Source organism: Dreissena polymorpha, chromosome 3, assembly GCF_020536995.1.
Source record: "Dreissena polymorpha isolate Duluth1 chromosome 3, UMN_Dpol_1.0, whole genome shotgun sequence".
Taxonomy (NCBI): domain Eukaryota; kingdom Metazoa; phylum Mollusca; class Bivalvia; order Myida; family Dreissenidae; genus Dreissena; species Dreissena polymorpha.
The window spans coordinates 124,836,336-124,859,457 of NC_068357.1; the positions used below are offsets into that span (position 1 = coordinate 124,836,336).

Sequence of the window (23,122 nt, forward strand, 5' to 3'; positions counted from 1 at the left end):
TTCCCACTCAGGAGCAAAGTGAAAATAGCAATGTGCAAACAGCATAAAACCTGAACAGCCTGTGAGTAACTTGCAGTCTGTTCAGGTTTTATGCTGCTTGCTGCACATCAGTATCTATGGGTCGTAAATAAAGCCTTTAAGACTTGAATCTTGTAAGAAAGGTCTTTAATTTAATTTAACTTTCAAACTGAAAGGGACTACATGTGCAGGGATTTCAATAGATTTTAAAAACCAGGAGTCAATGACCCCTGGACTGAAATTTTGAGGAGTCAAATTGAAAAATGGTGGGGTCAATTTTGAAGCGCGTTAATTGTGTTTTTATCTGTATTATTCCTTTTTTTTGGTACATTAAATATACTTCCTTATAGTTATAACACATTTAAGTCTTTTAACACATTTAAATAATTTAAGATATGTACGGGTAGCACCTTTTCATTACATATTTATCGTCATTATATTATCATCATCCCTATGATAGCTTTTCTAACAAAACACAATCTAAATGCATGGAACATCTAGTATATCTATTACTGTTTATCCGAATACTATACATGTCCGAAATATGTACACTTTGGAATGCCTTACCTGTAGTAGTTTTACTTTAATGATCCAAATTTTTCTTGTTGTTATCGGGTTTAACAAACCTTATCAAATGTTTGTTAAATTCAGTTAATGCTTTCTCCATTATTGAATCGCCATTACTTGCAATTTGAATCGCCAACTTTGAATTGAACGCGGGTTGAATGTTAAGTCGGCCATTAACAATGTCGAAGGTCATGACGCAGCAATTTAATTCTACTCGGACAATTTATATCTTATCGAGCAAATGTGTTTTCTCAATGGTTATGTGTAGTATTATTACTTGTTAGTATAAAAAATGAACTGTGATTCCAGTTTATATAAGACGGGTGTTACTCGTAATTATCGGTGGATTAACAACTAACAAAACTCGCTGGACTTCGATCTACTATTGGATCTACGTATTTAATAGACCTTTGATCAATATGGTTTTTACTTTAATTAATTTTGCCGACTTTCTTTAACCGTGCCGTCTGAAAAGTCTGCAAAAAACCTGCAATTATAGGATGGTCAATCAATTATCATGTAATCACTGCTGCTAATTACCCAGTTATTGGGCACGCACTATTTAAACGGTGACATGTGTATTGGAAGAGATGAGATAAGATAAACAACGCCTGGGGTATTCCCTCGATTATAGACTGAGTTTCAAATACTGGAACATTAATTTCAATTAGGAGCACAGCGGTATTTATTACCATGGAATTCAGAGATGTTAACTGACTGACGCACGGGTCAAATTTTCGACGCGTCAAAATGACGCACAGCAGAAAAAAGGGTTGCGTAAAAAATGAGTCATTTTTAATTTGCTCGCGTCAAAACGCAGGATTCTGCGTCTATTGAAATCCCTGACATATGCATCAAAATGCGTCTCGGAGTGGTAAAAGGATATAGGACTTATCAAAGGAAAGTTTGGGAATGTGCACTATGGGGGTGGGGCGGGGGTGGGGTGAGGAGGGCTTTATAGCACTATGGGGGTGGGGTGGGGGTGGGGTGAGGAGGGCTTTATAGCACTATGGGGGTGGGTCGGGGGTGGGGTGAGGAGGGCTTTATAGCACTATGGGGGTGGGGCGGGGGTGGGGTGAGGAGGGCTTTATACCACTATGGGGGTGGGGCGGGGTGGGGTGAGGAGGGCTTTATAGCACTATGGGGGTGGGGCGGGGACGGGGTGAGGAGGGCTTTATAGCACTATGGGGGTGGGGCGGGGGTGGGGTGAGGAGGGCTTTATAGCACTATGGGGGTGGGGCGGGGGTGGGGTGAGGAGGGCTTTATAGCACTATGGGGGTGGGGCGGGGGGTGGGGTGAGGAGGGCTTTATAGCACTATGGGGGTGGGGCGGGGGTGGGGTGAGGAGGGCTTTATAGCACAGAAGTCTTGAATCATGGTGGCATAGTTATACACCCTGATTTGCACACAGATAAATATTCATAACAGATATGTACAATGTACATGGAGAACAGCGCAGGTACAAGAATAAAATTTACAAAAACAATAATTATTTGAAATCATAGTTTACCTTCTATTTAAGTAACTTTAGTTATTTAAATGGAAATAATTAATATAAAGTTACATGTACTTATAACATATTCTACTTGCCAAAAGTTTTAAATGTTATTTGAAAGCATGTATGACGTGCAGCAAAAGTTAAGTTTCACATTGATCGATCTTATTTCTTTAGGAATTATAACAGCGGAACAATATTTTCCTGTACAATTATAATTTGGTTCTGAGATTTGGGAAGTAACTTCTTGTGATGATGACTTGCTTTAAGAAACATTGTGTTTGGAATAACGCCAGATGAATAAGCCCTCTAACAAGCAGGAAAAACCATTGAGAAATATGATTATTTTTTTAGAAGAACATGAGAAACCACACCCCTTGGGGGAAACTGGCCTGCATTCAATAAATGCATGTGCACGCGGTGCATGTCGTGAAAAAAATCGCACCGCGGTACGGCGTTGCCGCACCGGTTTTTTTAATATTATTATATAGCACAGATATAAATACATTACATAATTATTTTGATATAGATATCGTTTTGAAATGTAGAAGCGATTCAAAAGGGCTAAATAAATAATCCGTTAATATCCAGGTCAAGCAAGCGCTTCCACTTGTAGATGTTTAACTTTCACGTTTAAAATACGGCGATGTATGGGTCCGTACCTTTTTTGGAATTAGGGAAAGATTTCATTTGCAAATAAGTTCATAATTATCAAAAAGATGTTTTTTTCTATTCTCTATTTTCTTCTTTAGTATACGATCGTTCAAAGCATGGCACTTCCGAATCATGTTATCTTAAGATTCTGAATAAGTCGAGGAAGAGTCAGAACGCTACGGATTTTCAATACTGGGCCCGCTGACTCCGCATTTTGAACATGCCCTTGAAGCGTTCGATTTACACAGATCGTAGTCACAGCTATTGTTAACAACATGGCGGACATTTTAGAAAAAGACGCGAACAATAACAATGACTACTTCTATCAAGTTTATTACAGTTTCTTTTACAGTTTCTAGTCATACTATGATACCAGTGTTTTCTGATTATTGAGTTTAATAAAGTTTGTAAAACTTGTTATTCTGCTGTTTTCTTCACAGATACATATTCTGTAAAATATCGCGGTACGTACCGCGATACAGTGTTGACGTACCACGATATACCGCGGTACGCTCACGGCGTATCGTGACAGCCCTAATGTTAAGGCAAAAATTGGGTATGTTGTTCATGTTCATAGGTAATATCCATGCAAGTATCTAAGTGTGTATTGATATTTGACAAAAAGCGTCATTAGTTTTAACCAAATATTTGGACCTCCTGAATTAGTCTGGTCCAAAAGTGGACGTCCTGAATATGTGTTAGTCTAAAACAAGTTCAATGTCAACGTCAAAATTAGGCCAGGTGATGTAGGTGTGTTGACAGAGTTCACAGATCACATCCATGCAAGTATCAAGCTTTGTAGCTAGCATTATTGATATTTAGACTAAAGCCAGCATTTGGAATAACCAAGCATTTGGACCTTCCCCAATTAGTCAAAAGGCAGATAAATGTTCAAGGTCAAATTGAGGTCCGGTGTTAGGTGTGTTGAAAGCATTCTTAAAGGCATTCTCCGTGCAATTTAGAAAATTTATACAAAGAATTATTCATGTTAGAGGAAACATGTCATTTTGGATTAACAAAGAATTTGAAGAAGGTCAATATGAGGTCAGAAGATGTGGTTGTGTTGAGAGTGTTAAATGGCATCATCAAATCAAGTATCAAAGCTTTGTTAAAAGAATTTGTGATGTTACATCTAGATGAAACCTGTCATTTTGGATTAACATGTCCTGATATAAAATGACCAAACCGACATGCCATTTACCTCCTTGCATCCAAAGATGCTGGGAGCATAAATTGGAAACATGTAAGGCTAAATGCTTTTCCTTGTTGTTTGGTGAATAATGTTAACACTGTTATGACTAATTCCCATCTGTCATCCAGTGAATACATTATTCATCTATCTGACAGGTTGCTGCATTCAGCCACACAGAGCTATTATTAAACATCTTGCTCATTCCTGGAACCAAAACCATACAGTACTTGATGCCATTCGTGCTTAAGAGGAGACATTGCCAAGTTTAGGGAACAAGGATATTAAAAGAAATCAGTTTCCATATTTATCTTAAATCCTTTTCATTTATACAGAACTTTATGCCGAGTTTTGTGGGGGTTCTGCTTGAAAACTAAAATAAGAAGCGCCCAACCACTTGAAAGGAACTAATTTTAAATTAAATTTAATTATTTTGAAAAAGAAAATACAAAGACTTTTAAAATCTAACAATTTTATAGCAATGATTGTACCCAATTGATGTTAAAAGGTACCATTTGTCATTTAAACTCAATGGCACATGGTACCTTTTTGCACCCATGGGGCAATTTGAGTCAGGTACAATCAATCACTATACCTCAAGGTACAGAACAGACCTCATTGACCATAACATACAGGTAGCATTTAGATCCATTGATAGTCAGGTCATAGAGGACTTTGTCAAGTGTTTGTCCAGCCTTAAAAGACTTGTATCATTTATACAGAGCCCATCTGCAAAGACAAATTTGAGACATTGGTATGCTAACTTGTATATGTATATAAAAGCTTACCCACACTCTAGAACAGATCAGCTATGCTCATGATCATAATCCATTCAACCTAGTCTCAAGGTTAACAAAGCCAATTTTAAGTGCCTGGTCAATTGATATGCTTCCCAATGGGTACTTCAGCTAGTTATTGTTAAATGGATACTGTTCAGGTTTCCTATGCTAATAGTAAACATTGCTAAGTCTTTTTCTTATTTTAACATGTTTAACCTTTTACCATTAAGATGTTATCTGACGCATTTGTAGTCCCTCAGAAAGTTAAATTAAATCAAACCTTCCTTATTAGATTCAAATTTTAAAGGTTTTATTTCAAACCCTTAGATACTGATGAGCAACAAACAGCATAAAACCAGAACAGACTTCGAGTACTTGTAGGCTGTTCTGGTTTTATCCTGTATGCACATAGCCTGAGTGGGAAAGGGTTCAGGGGTGTCAATTGTCCCCAATTTGAAATCCGGAAAATTAAGCCGTAGGAAAAAGGGAAGAGAGGGCCCAACCCCCAGAGCCCTAGCTTATTGTTCTTTTTTTTAATTGTCTTTCTAGGTGCAATTTCTGGTGAGTACAATGCGAAATATTATAAACCAAACCATCTGTAACACCGCGGGTGTATTTGTGATTCTAAACAAATGATATCAAGAACTTCGAAATTAAATTAAAATCGACAAACCAGCGTATCCGAAAACGACTGTCCGAAAACATGTCGCGATACATCATTCGCAAATGAAATAAAATATGCATATCGTTTGACTGCAGAAAATGAAAACCAGTAACCTAGCAAATACGCAGTCAATATATAATTTGATTAACATATTGTTTTAAAATATGATATTGCAGTGCTTTACTTAGCCAGTGACTGCTCATGTCAGTGCCAGCCGCTTACCAATCAGAAATCAATAAATAAAATCGGTACCAAGCGCAAATGTCCGGAATGCCGACGATGCCATAACAATATTCGTTCTGAAATGATCCCGCACTAAAAGAATTTTGTCCCTACCCCCACCCGCCTTAAACAAACTCATCGGATTTACATTCACCTCAAAATTAACCCTGGACGGCTCCAATCCGGATTTCCGGAATAATCCGGAAAATTGACACCCCTGAGGGTTAAAGGGGCCTTTTCACAGATTTTGGCATGTTTTGAAGTTTGTCAATAAATGCTTTATATTGATAAATGTTAACATTGGATCTAAAAAGCTTCAGTAAAAAATCAAGAATAAAATTAAAAAAAGAAAAAAAGTATCCCGCAGCGGGGCTCGAACCAGTGACCCCCGGAGTCCTGGAGTAAAAACTAGTAAAAACCAATTAGTCCGCTCGGCCATTCTGACAAGAATGCATTCCTGAGTTACAGTACAGCCAAAGCGGAACAAACGTATTTCGCGATCCGCGGAGGCAAGGCGAAACGAGTCGATGCCGCGTCAGTCGTTGAAGCCGCGTCAGTATGCGGCGGCAAGTCGCATTTCGCCGCGAAACTTCGCATCTGTCCGCCGAGGCATGCTGCTATCCGCGACATGATGCCAAGTCGATGCGCATCATGAAATAAAAAAATCTTTTTTAAATTATTAGTTACATGTAGTTAACAAATTTTGAAAGAACAATTATAATAATAATTAAAATCATAATAAATTTATTGTGCGCGGATTGTATAAGCATATACATGTAAGCATAGTTTATGTGTCTGGCCACTTAATTTTGTTTCCCGCCCGTAGTGTATGTATTTCACACATAGACAAGGTCACGTAATTATGTTTCCGCACATACAAGTGGTCAAGGCTCCAGCATATGGTGGATTTATAAATTAATTGCATGTTGATTTTGCCATTAAATTTAAGCTGAGAAAATTAGCAGTTTGAAGCCACATCAATAATCAAGACGGTACGACGTATTTGTTGTTTTGTTAATTATCAGCTTATTATAACTATTGTTTGAATATGCGTATATAAACACGTTTTATTTTGTTCATATTATACAGTTAATATCGCTACTAATTACCCGATAATCCCGTATATTCCAGTTTTAAAGCAAATGCTGGTAAATATTTACGATACACAAACATTCTCGATATTTCCTTAAGTATCAAATACATTTTGGCATTTGTTACTATTTATAGAGATGATGAAATAACGTCTAATCGGGGCGTTTTTTTTTCACTGAACACGCGATTTACGCCTGACGTGATGTTCATGTATTTATACACAACAAAATACACCCAAACTTTCCAAACGACGTTCTACAAGTCTGCATAATTTTCTCGCGCTTTTTATGAAACAAAGGATATTTTAGCACTGTTTATTTGACGCTAGAATTTGTCAAAGGTCGCGTTAGCATTAAAATTCGGAAGTGTGTTTCGGATTACAAATTTAATAATGATAATCGAACGAAACATTAACAGTTGCGCGTAATTAATTCTACGCTACACATACATGTATGTACATGTAGGTGATTATCTTTTCACTCGATTTACTCCGCGAAAGTACGCGAGGTTAACACAGACTCGGCGTCGTTACGCGGATCGATGCCGAGTGCCACGGCGATACGCCGCGTGAACACACGATTCGGCCGCCGCGTACTAATAATCTGGCCGTGGCGTAGCCGCGGATTATGTTTGTGCCGCGTTAGCTGTACTGTATGTTAAACTTTATATAAGGAATCTATGTAGTTTCACAAAATTAAACGACAACCACAGAACTATCCAAATTATTCAAACCTTTGGCGTTGCAACGCTTTATAATTTTCAGGTTTTTAAATCCTCAAAAGATGCATATAATGGCTATATTAGACCATCGTACCTGTTCAGTATTACTGTTTCCTCACAAGTATCATAACTAAAACGAAAATTTGCGAATCTGAAACAACTTTTTTCAATTTTGTCAATTTACTAAAACGTGAAAAGATCTTTTTAAAAAAGAAACAGTGATATCAATCTTAAGCAAACAAATTGATCAATCACTTAAAATGTACCAAATGAGTACATACTACATTCTTGCATAATTAATGTCAAATTAATGTCAAATGGTTACCATTTTGAACAAGGTGTTCTAAGTTCAATGGCTACATACAACCATTGCAACAATATGTCATATTTTATATACATCAAAATGAAGTACCTGCTAACTGCTTTATTTTTCCATGAATAAATCTTTCCTGATTATTTGCATGTGAAAATGAACGAATATCAGAATGTGCCACACCCCCATTTTGTGTCATTTTCTTTGTAATTCCATCAAAACTCAACACAAAACTGTCGTACACTTATGCAAGAGAACATGCCAACACGCCTGTCACAGCCAACATGTACTTTTTAACAGTTTCCGTCACACTTTAATTTCGTATTTCCTTTCCTCTTAACTCGGGACAAATTGACACTTCACATCACATATGCTCTGAAAGATTTCTGTCCCACAGATTGCAATTTGACTGTTATCTCCCTCCAATCAAACCAAATAAGTCATAACTATAGTTTCATATGATTCTCAAGTTTCAAGACATTAAGGCTAGTTATGCTACATTTCTTTTTATACATTTCATTGTAATAAAATGATATGACATCTGAGGAATAACATTGTGTGTCATAAGGAATAAGGACAATTAATGACTGTAAATAGAGAACAGTGATGGGCTTGATAGAACAAAGCAGGATTTTATTTTCAGTCAAACACAGGTATGTCGTTCATGTGGACTATTAGCAACAGTAGGTGTTAATCTAATAGCATCGAGTGACAATTTTATTTGCATTTTTTTCTGGCTGCAAAGAACAGGCTGAATTATCATAAGCTTTACATGCGGAATAGACTCCTGGATACTCATGTGGACTATTAGCAACAGTAGGTGTTAATCTAATAGCATCGAGTGACAATTTTATTTGCATTTTTTTCTGGCTGCAAAGAACAGGCTGAATGATCATAAGCTTTACATGCGGAATAGACTCCTGGATACATACATGATTTCAAATTAATGGAAAAAGAAATACTTCTTTACACTAAGAAGTATTTCTTATTCCATTAATTTGAAATCATGTATGTATGTTCTTGGTGTAAAGAAGGATGGCAATAGATGTTCTAAATATATTCATGTTGACTTTTATATCCAATTATAAGGAATACCGTACCAAAAAAATTAGTTGGCGATGAAGGTCTGTGTCTCTGTGATGTATAGATGTGATTTTGTGCCACATTGTGTCGCTTTCACCACACAGTTATTGGTGTGCTTATGGATAAGTTAAAGTCCAAAAGAGACAGAGAGGTAACCAGTCTATGAAGCTGGGCACAGGAATGGAATAAAGAGTTGCCAATGACAATATTTGAGTAAGTGATTAACATGCTTCTTTACATTTATCCACGTAAAACTGACTAATCTTATATATATTTAAATGCCTGAACAATTTTTCAAACAACTGAATCAGTAAAAAATAACAACGGGAGAAATTCATTTCTATATCTAAAGCATTTTCTATCAATTTGTTGTCAAACAATCTATGATAACTCCAATTGAAATAGCAAATTACTGCTGCCATTCAAAACATTAAGACTTAAAGTTTCCTTTCTTTCTTCTATTTCTTGTTTCATTAACCTTTTTAACAGACTTTAAAAAACAAACATTTGAAACAGCCTTCCGACACTCTGTGGTTTTAGGTCAGAATCTTGTAAGACATTAGAATACACATGCTTCAACTTTTCATTTCTTGTCAGTTAATGCGAAAGACAGCAGCTAAATTCTTGTCAGACATTGTCGTTTTTACCAGATCGGTCAGATTTCAGACTGTGACAAATCCAAACAATATGCAACAACTGCACTGCATATAACCAATTGAGCTGTGTTCTGTGATAACTAGGCTTACCGCATGTGTGTAAAGTGTTGTCCCATATTAGCCTATGAAGTCCGCACAGGCTAATCAGACTTAGTTTTCCCAAAACGTCCCTCATTCGGTTATATATATTTTAAGAAAGTCCATTCTTAGCAACAAGAGATGTGTTTGTCAGAAACACAATGCCCCCTATTGCGCCGCTTTGAAGCCATATATTTGACCTTTGACCTTGAAGGATGATCTTGACCTTGACCTTTCACCACTCAAAATGTGCAGCTCCATGAGATACACATGCATGCCAAAATCCAAATATCAAGTTGCTATCTTCAATATTGCAAAAGTTATTGTAAAACTTTAACCAAGGTTAAAGTTTTGGGACAGAATGACAGAGTGACAGAATGACAGACAGACAGTCCAAAAACAATATCATTCGAACCGGGGGCATAAAAATCAAGTTTAAGAAGAAAGTGATAAGATAAGACTATGTGGAATGCACAAAAACAAATTGGGGATGACACTTGGTGCGCATGAATTGACCCTTTACCACTTAGATACGTATTTTCATGCATTTGTTGTCCCTTAGAAAGTCAATATTAATTAAAAACAATTTTTACTAGTTTCAAGTTTTAAAGGCTTCACTTCCAACCCTTAGATACTGATGAGCAGCAAACAGCATAAAAGCTGAACAGACTGCGAGTTACTCGCAGGCTGTTCTGGTTTTATGCTGTTTGCACAAAGCCATTATATTTTTGCTTCTTAGGGGGAAAAAGTTAAGCCCAGTTGCCCCATAAAGTCTCCAATAACCGAATGCTTACCAGCAAGAGCCTTGATTCTTGATCGTTCAAAGAGTTTTGCGGAGTTGTTTCCCCCTTCAAAGTCGTCCTCTATCTGGCCGGACTCCCATCTGACCCCGGTCTGGGGCATATGGTCCACCTCAGTCATCGTGGCTCCCTCACGCCACTAGGTCACTGTAACACACACAGCAGGTCAACATTGAGAATGACATGAAATGGCCACTAGGTCACTGTAACACACACAGCAGGTCAACATTGAGAATGACATAAAATGGCCACCAGGTCACTGTAGCACACACAAAAGGTCAACATTGAGAATGACATGAAATGGCCACTAGGTCACTTAACACACAGCAGGTCAACATTGAGAATGACATGAAATGGCTACAAGGTCACTGTAACACACAGCAGGTCAACATTGAGAATGACATGAAATGGCTACTAGGTCACTGTAAGTTGTAACACACAGCAGGTCAAGATTGAGAATAACATGAAATGGCCACTAGGTGACTGTAACACACACAGCATGTCAAGATTGAGAATAACATGAAATGGCCACAAGGTGACTGTAGCACACAGCAGGTCAAGATTGAGAATGACATAAAATGGCCACTAGGTCATTGTAACACACACAGCATGTCAAGATTGAGAATAACATGAAATGGCCACTAGGTGACTGTAACACACACAGCATGTCAAGATTGAGAATGACATGGAATGGCCACTAGGTGACTGTTACACACACAGCAGGTCAAGATTGAGAATAACATGAAATGGCCACAAGGTGACTGTAACACACACAGCAGGTCAAGATTGAGAATAACATGAAATGGCCACAAGGTGACTGTTACACACACAGCAGGTCAACATTGAGAATAACATGAAATGGCCACAAGGTGACTGTAACACACACAGCAGGTCAAGATTGAGAATGACATGAAACAGCTGTTGACAAAACAGATCATGAAACCTCAAAAGGACATTATGAGAGACACTAGGGCTTACTCACCCATTTGCCCAAATTAGCATTAAATTTTACCTTCAACTTGCTGTTTATAAAACCCATTTAAGCGGTTTGTACCCCTCACATATGCATTTTGACCTTGTGGTATGTTAGAAAATTAAATTAAAGACAAATAAAATAAAATTGAATTAAAGACCTTTTTTACTAGATTAAAGTTTAAAAGGTTTCATTTCCAACCCTTCAGATACTGATGAGCAGCAAACAGCATAAAACCTGATCACAGTCTGCCAGTTACTTGCAGTCTGTTCTGGTTTTCTGTTGGTTTCATACAGCAATAATTTCACTTTGCTTCTGAAGCAACAATGGTTTAAGAGGCTAAATGAGAATTTCTATGCTCAAATGTTACAAAAAAATTGTTAGACAGGGTGAGCCTCTGACATTGTCTAATTTGGTTGACATTAAGTCACTTCATCAGATAAGTATGCTCAATTATGTATTTGCATTTATTTTCATCAGATATTGTGTCGCACAGTGACCAACTAAACATGAATAAACATGATGAATAAAGCAACAACAAATTTACAAATTATCTGTAAATTATCAATTCTTGATACAATGCAACAAATGGCTCCTACATGTACATGCATTGTGTGACATGATGTTACTTATTGTAATTCCACCTTTGCATTATGCAATCCAATAATGGTCATGTTTGTTGCGTTTATTATCAAACAAATTAATATGCATCTTCCACTCCAACAGATTTCACTCAGATATTTATGATACCAATTATCTCAGTTTCAAAATCTCCTATAATAGCATACATATAGCATTTTTATACAAAATGAATGCAGTTTCACATTTCCAACTCCGTTCTTTTCTCTGCACATACTTTACCCAAACTGTTCTGGAAAATAGAGTTCAATTTACTGAGGGAGCCTAAGTAACAATTACTAGCCTAACTCTTAAAATGACATTTCTGATTATGCTGTGTGCACTGTGCAGGCTTTTCTGAGACGACACTTAACCCTTTGCATGCTGGGAAATGTGTCGTCTGCTCAAATGTCCTCTGCTGAATTTCTAAAATAAGCATTGTCTTTGTTTTTTTTCCAAAGAATACTATAAGAATAGCAAACAGTTTGGATCCTGATGAGACGCCACGTTCTGTGGCGTCTCATCTGGATCCAAACTGTTTGCAAAGGCCTTCACAATTCAGTTCCAGCGCTATAAGGGTAAACATGCATGAATTATGCCCTTTTTTTACCATAACCAGGCTTATATGTAGCAAGGATACAACTTCACCCCCTTTTATTTTTATTTTGAATACAAAATTGGCTTATTTATGGGGTTGTATAATTTCTTAATTTGTAATGTTTGGAAAGTCATTACCTTCACAGAAATGTGACTTCTATACAGAATCCCACCTTGAAATGTAATCCATCAACCAAGAAGAGTAATCCAAAATATTAAAAACTAACAAAATTTCTACATAACTATTTGCATATAATTTAATACAAGCAAACTTAAATTTTACAAGCACACAGGCACATTAAACACAGCTCACAACCCTATTAAAACACAAGTGAAGTAAACACCGACAAGCCACTCTCCAATGAATCATCAATATTCAGGTAAAACTCTACCTTTTTGAAGTGTAGGTTAATACAAGCACATTCACATCAGAAAAATGTCTACAAATACATCTGCTTTATCCAGACAGCTTCATGTAACTAAGATATCCATGCATGATCTTACATTCCAGGACACATAAGTAAAAGGAAAACAAAAAGATAACACAAGCCTTCAATTCTATTGTCCCATACTGAGTTAATTACTATGTTCAGATAGGGATCTATCCTTTATAACTTCCATCTGCTGTCCTACACTGGCTCTAATCTTACCCAGGCAGCTTGTACAGTCTACGGTCCCTCTGACTCACTGTTCAATAGACAGAATCAATATGCCTGCCTTCACATTGGTCTGTTACATGTGGATGAGAGAAGATTGCATTCTTAATGATTTGCATGTAAACAACAAACTGTAGGGACTGTGCTACAAATGTACATATCCATGAACTGTAAAATGGTTAACAATAATCATAATGTAGTGCTCCCGCTAGCCCTTAACAGAAAGACTCAGCACCCTGTTGCCCAAATGTCCCACCCTGCCCCATCAAAATACTGCCATGCTCTTTATTTTAATTCTGATTATAATATTATATGGACATATTTAATTTGAAGACTCCATAAATTGATAGAATGTTCACAATGAAAATACAATAATAGTTTCTTTTAGTTTTAGTAACTATATTTTTGATGAAAATTCATATATTATGACAATTTTTAGTGACACATTCTTTATTGGAAACTACACAAATGTATGCCATAGGGATTTAAGACTGCCATTTTCAAATCCTAGTTGGAGAAAAATTACTTCACCATTTTGTACCATGCATGACTAGACAATCTAATAAATAGAAAATGCAATAATTTGACATGTAATTATAGCCATAGCCTTAGGCTACAAAATATTTGTACTAACAGTTGTTGGCAGCTATTGATTGTATGACCTTCAAAATACTGTGTACATTTTTCATTTGGTGTTTCAAGTAGTTGTTAAGAGTTAAATGTTGAAGAAAATAAATGGGTCGTGCTCTAGGAAAAGGGGGTTTAATGCTTGTGCATAGTGTCATCCCAGGTTAGCCTGTGCAGTCCGCACAGGCTAACCTGGGATGACACATTCCGCTTTTATATATTTCTTTTAAAAAGTCTCTTCTTAGCAAAAATACAATTTAGGCGGAAAAGTTCATCCCTGATTAGCCAGCACAGGCTAATGTGGGACGACACTTTATGCACATGCATTAAACCCACCTTTTCACAGAGCAGGACCCATATTGGTTTATATAAGATATGCATGCCCTTGAAGAATTATCTTCTTTATCAGTTTGGTCAACACACATCAACAAATACTTTGATATGTTCTAACTCAGCATGGCAAAGAAATAGGGTAAAAGGAATGTTCTCGTCTTGAACATTCGATGAAATGTTTTGGATCTGGACATAAGCCCCCCCCCCAATAAAAATGAACCCCCCTCCCCCCCGTGCTTATATCATATGTAATCAATTAGCTCAAACACTTCAGTCATGGTCACCAATTACCAAGGGGGGGGGGGGGAATGTCCTCTTCCAAAATAAGCACTGGGGGACAAATGTCCAGATGCAAAATAAGCACGGGGGGCTTATGTCCTACCTGTCACTTCTACTGGGGGCAAATGTTCATTGTTTCAATTGGGGACGCATGTCCTGGGGGGCTTATGTCCTAAAATCGACATGTTCATGTAAACATAACTGTTTGGCATATTTCAACTTCATTTAAAATACACATACTAAAGAACCAATGTCACAATTATTATATATGGAAACCCATTACTTACTTAATGCATTGTATGGTATTTACTTGATGTATTGTGTTCAAACCAAATGTTATTCACAATAAGTATTCTCAATCACAAAATAATGGGAAAAGAAGGAGACCGGGGCCCGTATTCACCAACCCATTCTTAGACTTAAGAATAAAGAATAGACTAAGAACCAAGAAAAATGCGTTCAGTGTTTGCATACATACAAGCTACCACTGGTGATTATGTAATTCACAAAATGTTCTTTAAGAATAATGATGTAGATAGAGGTGGTTAATACCATGTTTGACTCAAAATTAAAGAAATTATTGAATATTTTAATTTAAAGAATTTTCTTTATTCTTAGACTTAAGTCTAAGAATTGTTTGGCGAATACGGGCCCATGTGAAGTTTAATACTTTGCATTTAAAAGTTTGCACTGCCTCTAAAACTAAAAGGAGATTTGGATCACCATTTTAACTAATCCAATTGTCTTCAACCAAATGTATGGCTGTTATTCGGTACACACATGTAATGAATGCACCTTACTGTAATTGACAAGTTCATGTATGTCACTCAGACATTGATTATTACCCTGTAATGTGAGATTAAATGTAACTGACCCCAATACAGTTTCTCTATTGTAGACAGCTTACTGTTAGAAAATGGCTTGCATTTTTTTGCATTCATGAAACAGAATTGACATCAGGGTTTAATGCATATGCAAAAAGTGTCATTCAAGATCAGCCTGTCCATGCAGGCTAATCAGGGACAAAACTTTTGACTTTTAGAGTATTTTTTGTTTCCATGAAATCTCTTCTTATCCAAAACAAATCCAGTTTCAATGTAAAGTGTCGTCCCTGATAAGCCAGTGCAAATTACACCGGCTTAATTATCTGGGATGACATTTTAAAAAGATGCATTAAACCCATTTTTGCAGAGCATAAATTGATTAAATTCATGTGACTTCCGATTGTGTTTTTTGAGTTGTTTTTTACAGACTCTAATTATTAACAAATGATGTACAGCTGTTACTACAATTATGAAACAGGCTTAAACACAGACATTTTTGTAAATTTTTGAGTAACAATCAAAATGACAAAATTAGTTGCATTTGTTACAGAAAATGAATTATTAAGAATATTTGTTGTTTTCGTAAATATTGCTGACAAGTGACAGCACATTGATCTTGTACATAAAACTTGTATTCTTGTAGTCAGACATAAAAATAACAGCTACACATATCACAATGGCTGAATGGTTCTAGTGTCTTTAGATCCTTGGGAACCTTTCCTTTTTTGGGTTGAAAAACTGTATACTTTGTTTGTAAGCTCAAAGATGTCAAGTTAAAATACTGAGTGGTAAACTTTTAAATAAACAAGACTATTGTCAAGCAATATAAGTCCCCTACCAGCTTCACCATTGTCAGAAGTTCCAGATTTTATATATATATATATATATATTTGTTGCCATAGCAACCAAAATTTTTTATTTAGGAACTCAATGGAATGACGTGCATTATGTCCATATTGACATCTATCCATGTTTCAAGTTTCATGAAAACATATTAAGAACTTTAAAAGTTATCGCAGGATCCAGAAGAACACCATTTTCAGCAGTATGTCTAGACTATTTGTTGCCATAGCAACCAAAATTTTTTACGTCAGAACGAAATGAAATGATGTGCATAATGTCCATATTGCCATCTATCCATTTTTCAAGTTTTATGAAAAAATATCAAGAACTTTAAAAGTTATCGCAGGATCCAGAACAGGGTTTTTTCCACTTTTTGGGAACAAAGCCCATGGCTTTGGAATTGGGAATTTTATCGGCATTTTAATGAAATTGGGAAAATTAATTAATTAGCCTTTTATTCCACATGAAAAGTCCACTGATTAGGGAAATACTAAATATGATATAACTCTTTATAATCATTCAAATTAAAATAACAAAATCATATAATACTTTGTTAGATGTAATTGAATTGAAATTGAGATAAAATACGCATTAGACTTCTTTCAAAAAAAAAGAAAAAAAAATAATTTTTTTTTTTTTTTTGGAAATTGGGATTTTTTTGCCACATTTTGGGAAAAAAGTATACTTTTTGGGATTGGGAACATAGCCGAATTTCGGCTATAAAATCGGGCCAAAAAAAACCCTGCAGAAAAAACACCATTTTCAGCAGTATTTCTAGTCTATTTGTTGCCATAGCAACCAGAATTTTTGACATAGGAACAAAATGAAATGAAGTGCATAATGTCCATATTGCCATCTATCCATGTTCCAAGTTTCATGAAAAAATATTAAGAACTTATAGTTATCGCAGGATCCAGAAAAGTGTGACGGAGACAAAACCATACGTCCCCTCCGGTGAAACCGGTAGGGGACTAATAAAGCAAAACTTTAGACCAGTCACTTTAATACTGAAATTTATCATAATTATATATTGGCCAAATTGAGAATGTGTGTGTCCCTGACCATACTTAATTTGTGTGTGTACCAGCAATGCCAGTCCTTGAACTAATGAAAACAAAGTACTGAACGGCTACAGATTGGCAAAAACTAGAACAAAATTGTAGGCACATAATAGTCAAATTTGTCATATCGGTACTTTACTCATAAAGCAAATATTCCATTAAATATATATCCCATAAAGGCATACTCTAGAATAACCAGATGGTATACATGTACATGTAAACATACTTATTACCTTTCCTAATAAAGTTACAAATAAGTTATTCCAGACCGAGCTATCCTCCAATACTCCAGGCCATCACACATGACTTCACATACACAATATAATATTTGTACTTTAAAATATTCCTTAAAGATAAACTCAAATACCACACATTTGATGACTCATCATAAATTGTAAATTATCACAAAATGATATTACTTGCACAGCACAACATTCAAAAAGTTCTTTGATTATCAAAATAAGATTCCAAAATTATACAAAGTAAAACCCTAACTCAAAATTCACATCAAAAGAATGCTAATATAAACAGCTGAACTATTACTGAAGCTGGACGAAAAGGTTCACCTGGAGAAAAATAGAAGCCACCACCCTCTTCTTTTCTATGCTACAGGAGCTCTACTACATCACCAATATCTAAATTATGAGGTATTTGCTGCATTCCTTGCTTGGTTTCTATGGCAACAGTGATGGGCATTCACAGAGGTACACTATGCCTGGTGGCATGTGTTTTGCTGAGAACTTTTCTCCTCCACAGCGATTATATTCATCAACAACATTTTGGGAAAACAGGGCTTAAATTTAAGAGTTAGGAAAGTGTGCTCTCAGATAAGCCTTGCATTCCACACAGGCTAATGAGGGACGATCCACCAGGTGGCACCTACATGGATTTTTGATGAGAAGACACTTAAATGAAATGGAAAATTCCATAAATTTTAAGCCAGAGTAGTTACATGTAATTGGCCTCAGTATGAATATGGTGGATAGAGCGTTTGAAAGAATAACAAATTAAATGAAAAGCAATTATTTCTTGCTTTAATGGTACCATTTGCATCATTTTGTGCTTTAAACAGGTTAACATTGATAAGTTTTTACACTATCAGTGTTTCTAAGCTTTTGCGCCTTTGCACCTTTGCAGTGGTGATGAAATTTTGCACCTTTGGACAAAAGTTGGTGTATTGCAACTCTCAGCAACCCTTTGGGTTAAAAAGCTGAGAGTTGAATAATTGAAGAGTATTCAATTTGCTTTCTACGATGGCGTTGTCTTCTTAGTTCTACACAGAAAAAAATTATTGTGAATTAACCGCAATCAAGAACACACGTATCTCCTAACAAAAGAACACAACTTATTAACGCCCATTAAGTAATGATAAAAATTAGTTGGTGGCATGATGTCTGACTCTGAAGCCATTTAATGGCATTGGCCAGGAATTTAGTAATTTTAAGCCAGAGTAGTTAATTTGCCTCAGTATGAATATGGTGGATAGACAGGCTTTTTCCGCCCTATGCCACAGGTCCGAAATTCAGCCCCACTCCCAATACAAATCTGTTTTTTTTTTGTAGAAAATAGAAAGTGTTGCATAATTAAATTATCTGTTGCCTTGAATTTGTTTTAAAAACTGTAAAATATGTTAATGATTATTTAAGACTTTCCTTATTTTCCTCAAAATCCGGCGCTTCGCACTATTTTTTTCACCTCAAAAAAGGCCAGGCCTTTTCCCCAAATTCAGATTAAAAAACCTGCACTTACTAGTATCTCACATGTTCATAATACTTTGTAAAATGTTAATAATAAGTTATCAAAATAGTCGTTATTTACCAGTTAACGGCTTCTTTGAAATATAAGAAACACTATTAACATGCGATAATTTTTCCCATTTGAGCCAATTTTGCGAATAATTTTTTCCCCAAAATAGGGGTCTTCACGACGCGAAATTCCCAAAATTCCAGTGTGGCGTATTCCTAAAATGGAGCGTAAAAAGCCTGATAGAGCATACGAAAGCGTTGTGTCAATGTATTACGCGCACTGAATTTTTATTTTAAAATTTGAAGGTAAAAAACTGCGCGCTATGCATGGTAAAATACGGTAGCGAATATTATTGGGAACCTTTAGACCTTACATCGTTTTTTACAAATGTCGGGACAAATCGTCTCATATCGGGACGCCGGGACAAAGGACCCAAAAGAGGGACTGTCCCACCGAGTAGACGTCTGGCATGTATGCTGTTCTGACAATGCATTTGTGCACTTACAAACTGGAGTGAATAAGGATATAGGAGGTTTTTGTGTGACGTCACAAGAGGGGTTTTCCGTTACTAAAAATAGATTGGCCGTCAACTTCTCGATCGCGGCCAATTAAATTGTATCAGAGTAAAGGTCGTCGGAAGACTTAATACTTACAATTTCACAAAACAAAACTATAAATACCCGTATTATTTTAAGTAAGACATTAATAAATGATATTTCAAAAATTATAAAACATGCAATAATTTGAATATTATTATAAGTGGTGTGGATGCGATAGTTTTATTTTTCATCAGAGATTGAAATTTAATGTAATGGGTGTATTGAATCAGTTATAAAACAAAGCCCTTAAATAGCTCAGTACATTTCAATCTTGAAATGTAGTTTTAATTTTCTTTTACATTGAATGAATTTTCGTTTGCGTTAACATTGAATGAAAATATTAATAAATTTAAGCATTCCAATAGAAAAAACACCTGCATATTTTGCAAATTGAACTGTCTTTGCATGTACACGTATATTGAAAACTCTTCTCTAGTGATAATGAGCGATACAAATCTAGCATTGTATGATACCATAAATCTACACATTTAATTTATTTTACGCAAGTATTTTATATCCGTATAATGACCAAACGCGATTGCTTGTTTTCATGATGATGTTTCGAACACCGCAGTAACGCACGATCTTTACACATTATAGCAGAGTTTACATTTGCAGGTACCCGTTAAATACGTTAATTGTGTAGCAGTAAATTTGTAAAATATTTTAAATGTATAGTTATTAAACACTTTATTGTTATGTTTAAACTGGCTAATATATATACTAAATAGTTCCTAGCTGTTAATCCATTTCGGACAAATGTCTAATTTTTTTTAAATATGTTCAAATATTTTATTAAAGCAACTGTCAAGTTTTTGACTTAATATGCCAAGAGATGACATGGAGGAATCATAAATTGTGTTTAATGACCAGACACATGTGGTTTATGCAGAGACCCCATACAGAGTCATACAAGTATAGGTCCCTGGTTTTATTACACACTGTTTTCTGAGTAATTGTCTGGACAGTATCCGATCATATCGAGATAATCGGTTTGTGATAAACAAAGGGGCAATTAAACACTGGGTTAAAAATGCTGAAACAAGGCGTGTCAAAACTGGTGTGAACAAGTAAATAAAAGCATTTACATTGAACAAGAGGCTTTAGTTAATCTGTAATAAGGTAAGTTTTTACATACAAATAGGTTCAAATCAGTTTCTATACTGTATGTTGGTAACATAAATTCAATCAATTTGTTGTTTGTTTTCGTACTTATTTGTGTTCGTTCATTGGATTCAATTTAATCTGAAAGAATTTCAAGTTATGAGTATTTTTTGTTCTTCAAAAGGGTCGCGAATATGATTGTAACCTTATCACGATGCGGTTCATCACATGCAAACAATAGCAGAATGGCCGCAGTTTTGACGGCCAAAATTTGAGCATGCGCAAACGTGACGTCATTATCGGAATCCCCAAAACCTCCTAATATAATTTAATTTAATAAAATAAATTGTCAAATTAACTTAAATCATTATATAAAATATTTGAAACATATGCTTTGAGACTTGAAGTTGAGTGTAACAGACAGAGTCCTTACGATTATATATGTACTAGTCCCAACTTTAAAGATGCCCAAATCATGCCATTTCCAAGCTGAAAATCTGTGAGCGAGTCCCTTTAATATGTGGTTATTGGGTTTTCATCATAATTAAAGTATATGCATAGTTCTTCGAAACACTTATCATTGATGCAAAGACCTTTTAGCTGAGCCAGACTGCAACATCTTATACATCTTATGAATATGGACTTATTACTCGCTGTGAGTATTGCTGACAATCGATAACAATTCAATTGAATGGATCATTTCCGCCATCTTGAAGTGAATTCGGATGTGCACAAACTACACCAAAATTTAATGTATGTATATTGTTGAAAATAGTGTTTAACTTTTAAAATACAAATATTCATACCTAGCACTAGAATACACCGGGAATCTTTAACTAAATCCAAATCAAGCCCACAAAATATTAATCCGGCGATTGTACCTCTTCACATGAGATGAGAACCGACGCTATCCGATAATGTTTACATGTCGGTATTATGCTGTGTGATATTTTGGGGTAATAATCTATGCATAATTTAAATATTTAAATGGAAAAACATTGCTATAAATTTTATTGCAGTTTTGAAAGATTTTCGTTAGTATACAGTTATGAATTTATAGCACTATTTAGTTCACCTTGACAGGTGCGCATTTACACAAAAATAGTACGCGACGTAAACCCCACCTTACTTAGGGACTGTTGTCGAAATAGGGCAGGTATAAAACCCGGAACTATCCGGAAATCTTTATGGTAAAACCCGGAACCGATATAAATGGTTATAACTTCATTATTATTCGTCCGATATTAATTATAATGGTACCGTTGTAAAGAAGATCCTCTACAGATTCTAACCATATCAAAATATTTTATGGCAGGGTCGTAGTCGGCCTGTAAATCGCGGACAAAGTCGGCCTGTTTTAACGTTTTTTTTTACACACGCAAATGCCGAAAAGAAAACCCGGAACCGATATAAATGGTTATAACTTCATTATTATTCGTCCGATATTAATTATAATGGTACCGTTGTAAAGAAGATCCTCTACAGATTCTAACCATATCAAAATATTTTATGGCAGGGTCGTAGTCGGCCTGTAAATCGCGGACAAAGTCGGCCTGTTTTAACGGTTTTTTTTACACACGCAAATGCCGAGAAGAAAACCCGGAACCGATATAAATGGTTATAACTTCATTATTATTCGTCCGATATTAATTATAATGGTACCGTTGTAAAGAAGATCCTCTACAGATTCTTACCATATCAAAATATTTTATGGCAGGGTCGTAGTCGGCCTGTAAATCGCGGACAAAGTCGGCCTGTTTTAACGGTTTTTTTTACACACGCAAATGCCGTAAAGAAAACCCGGAACCGATATAAATGGTTATAACTTCATTATTATCCGTCCGATATTAATTATAATGGTACCGTTGTAAAGAAGATCCTCTACAGATTCTAACCATATCAAAATATTTTATGGCAGGGTCGTAGTCTGCCTGTAAATCGCGGACAAAGTCGGCCTGTTTTAACGGGTTTTTTTACACACGCAAATGCCGTAAAGAAAACCCGGAACCGATATAAATGGTTATAAATGCATTATTATTCGTCCGATATTATAATGGTACCGTTGTAAAGAAGATCCTCTACATTTTCTAACCATATGAAAATATTTTATGGCAGGATCGTAGTCGGCCTGTAAATCGCGGACAAAGTCGGCCTGTTTTAACGGTTTTTTTACACACGCAAATGCCGTAAAGAAAACCAGGAACCGATATAAATGGTTATAAATGCATTATTATTCGTCCGATATTAATTGTAATGGTACCGTTGTAAAGAAGTTCCTCTACAGTTTCTAATAATATATAAAATAGTTTATGGCAGGGTCAGAGTCGGCCTGTAAATCGCGGACAAAGTCGGCCTGTTTTAACGGGGGTTTTTTACACACGCAAATGCCGTAAAGAAAACCATGAAAAGGAAAAAGGGAATTATAAAAACATTATTATTAATTCGATATTAATTATAATGGTATCGTTGCAAAGAAGAACCTCCACAGTTTCTAACCATGTTAAAATATTTTATGGCAGGGTCAGTGCCAACC

The 23,122-nt window shown here is 35.8% G+C and overlaps 2 protein-coding genes across 12 annotated transcripts in view; one reads left to right on the forward strand and one right to left on the reverse strand.

Annotated features, from left to right (window-relative positions):
- Positions 1-21,645, reverse strand: part of LOC127871315 (spectrin beta chain-like) — a 103,361-nt gene extending 81,716 nt beyond the window's left edge. The window contains exons 1-2 of one of the 9 annotated variants that reach the window (XM_052414103.1): positions 21,396-21,645; positions 10,324-10,476 (exon numbers count right to left, since the gene is read on the reverse strand). In XM_052414103.1, coding sequence (XP_052270063.1) covers positions 10,324-10,450 — 127 coding nt within the window. In that variant the 5' untranslated portion in view covers positions 10,451-10,476; positions 21,396-21,645. Of the gene's footprint in view, positions 1-7,811; positions 8,091-10,323; positions 10,477-12,655; positions 12,823-12,909; positions 13,037-17,373; positions 17,515-17,706; positions 17,729-21,395 lie in introns of those variants that run through there. The other 8 variants (XM_052414104.1, XM_052414096.1, XM_052414101.1 and 5 more) reach the window with 8 other exon arrangements.
- Positions 8,133-23,122, forward strand: part of LOC127871317 (leucine-rich repeat protein 1-like) — a 36,434-nt gene continuing 21,444 nt past the window's right edge. The window contains exons 1-2 of one of the 3 annotated variants that reach the window (XM_052414114.1): positions 8,134-8,528; positions 8,744-9,008. In XM_052414114.1, coding sequence (XP_052270074.1) covers positions 8,995-9,008 — 14 coding nt within the window. In that variant the 5' untranslated portion in view covers positions 8,134-8,528; positions 8,744-8,994. Of the gene's footprint in view, positions 8,529-8,743; positions 9,009-23,122 lie in introns of all 3 variants that reach the window. The other 2 variants (XM_052414115.1, XM_052414113.1) reach the window with 2 other exon arrangements.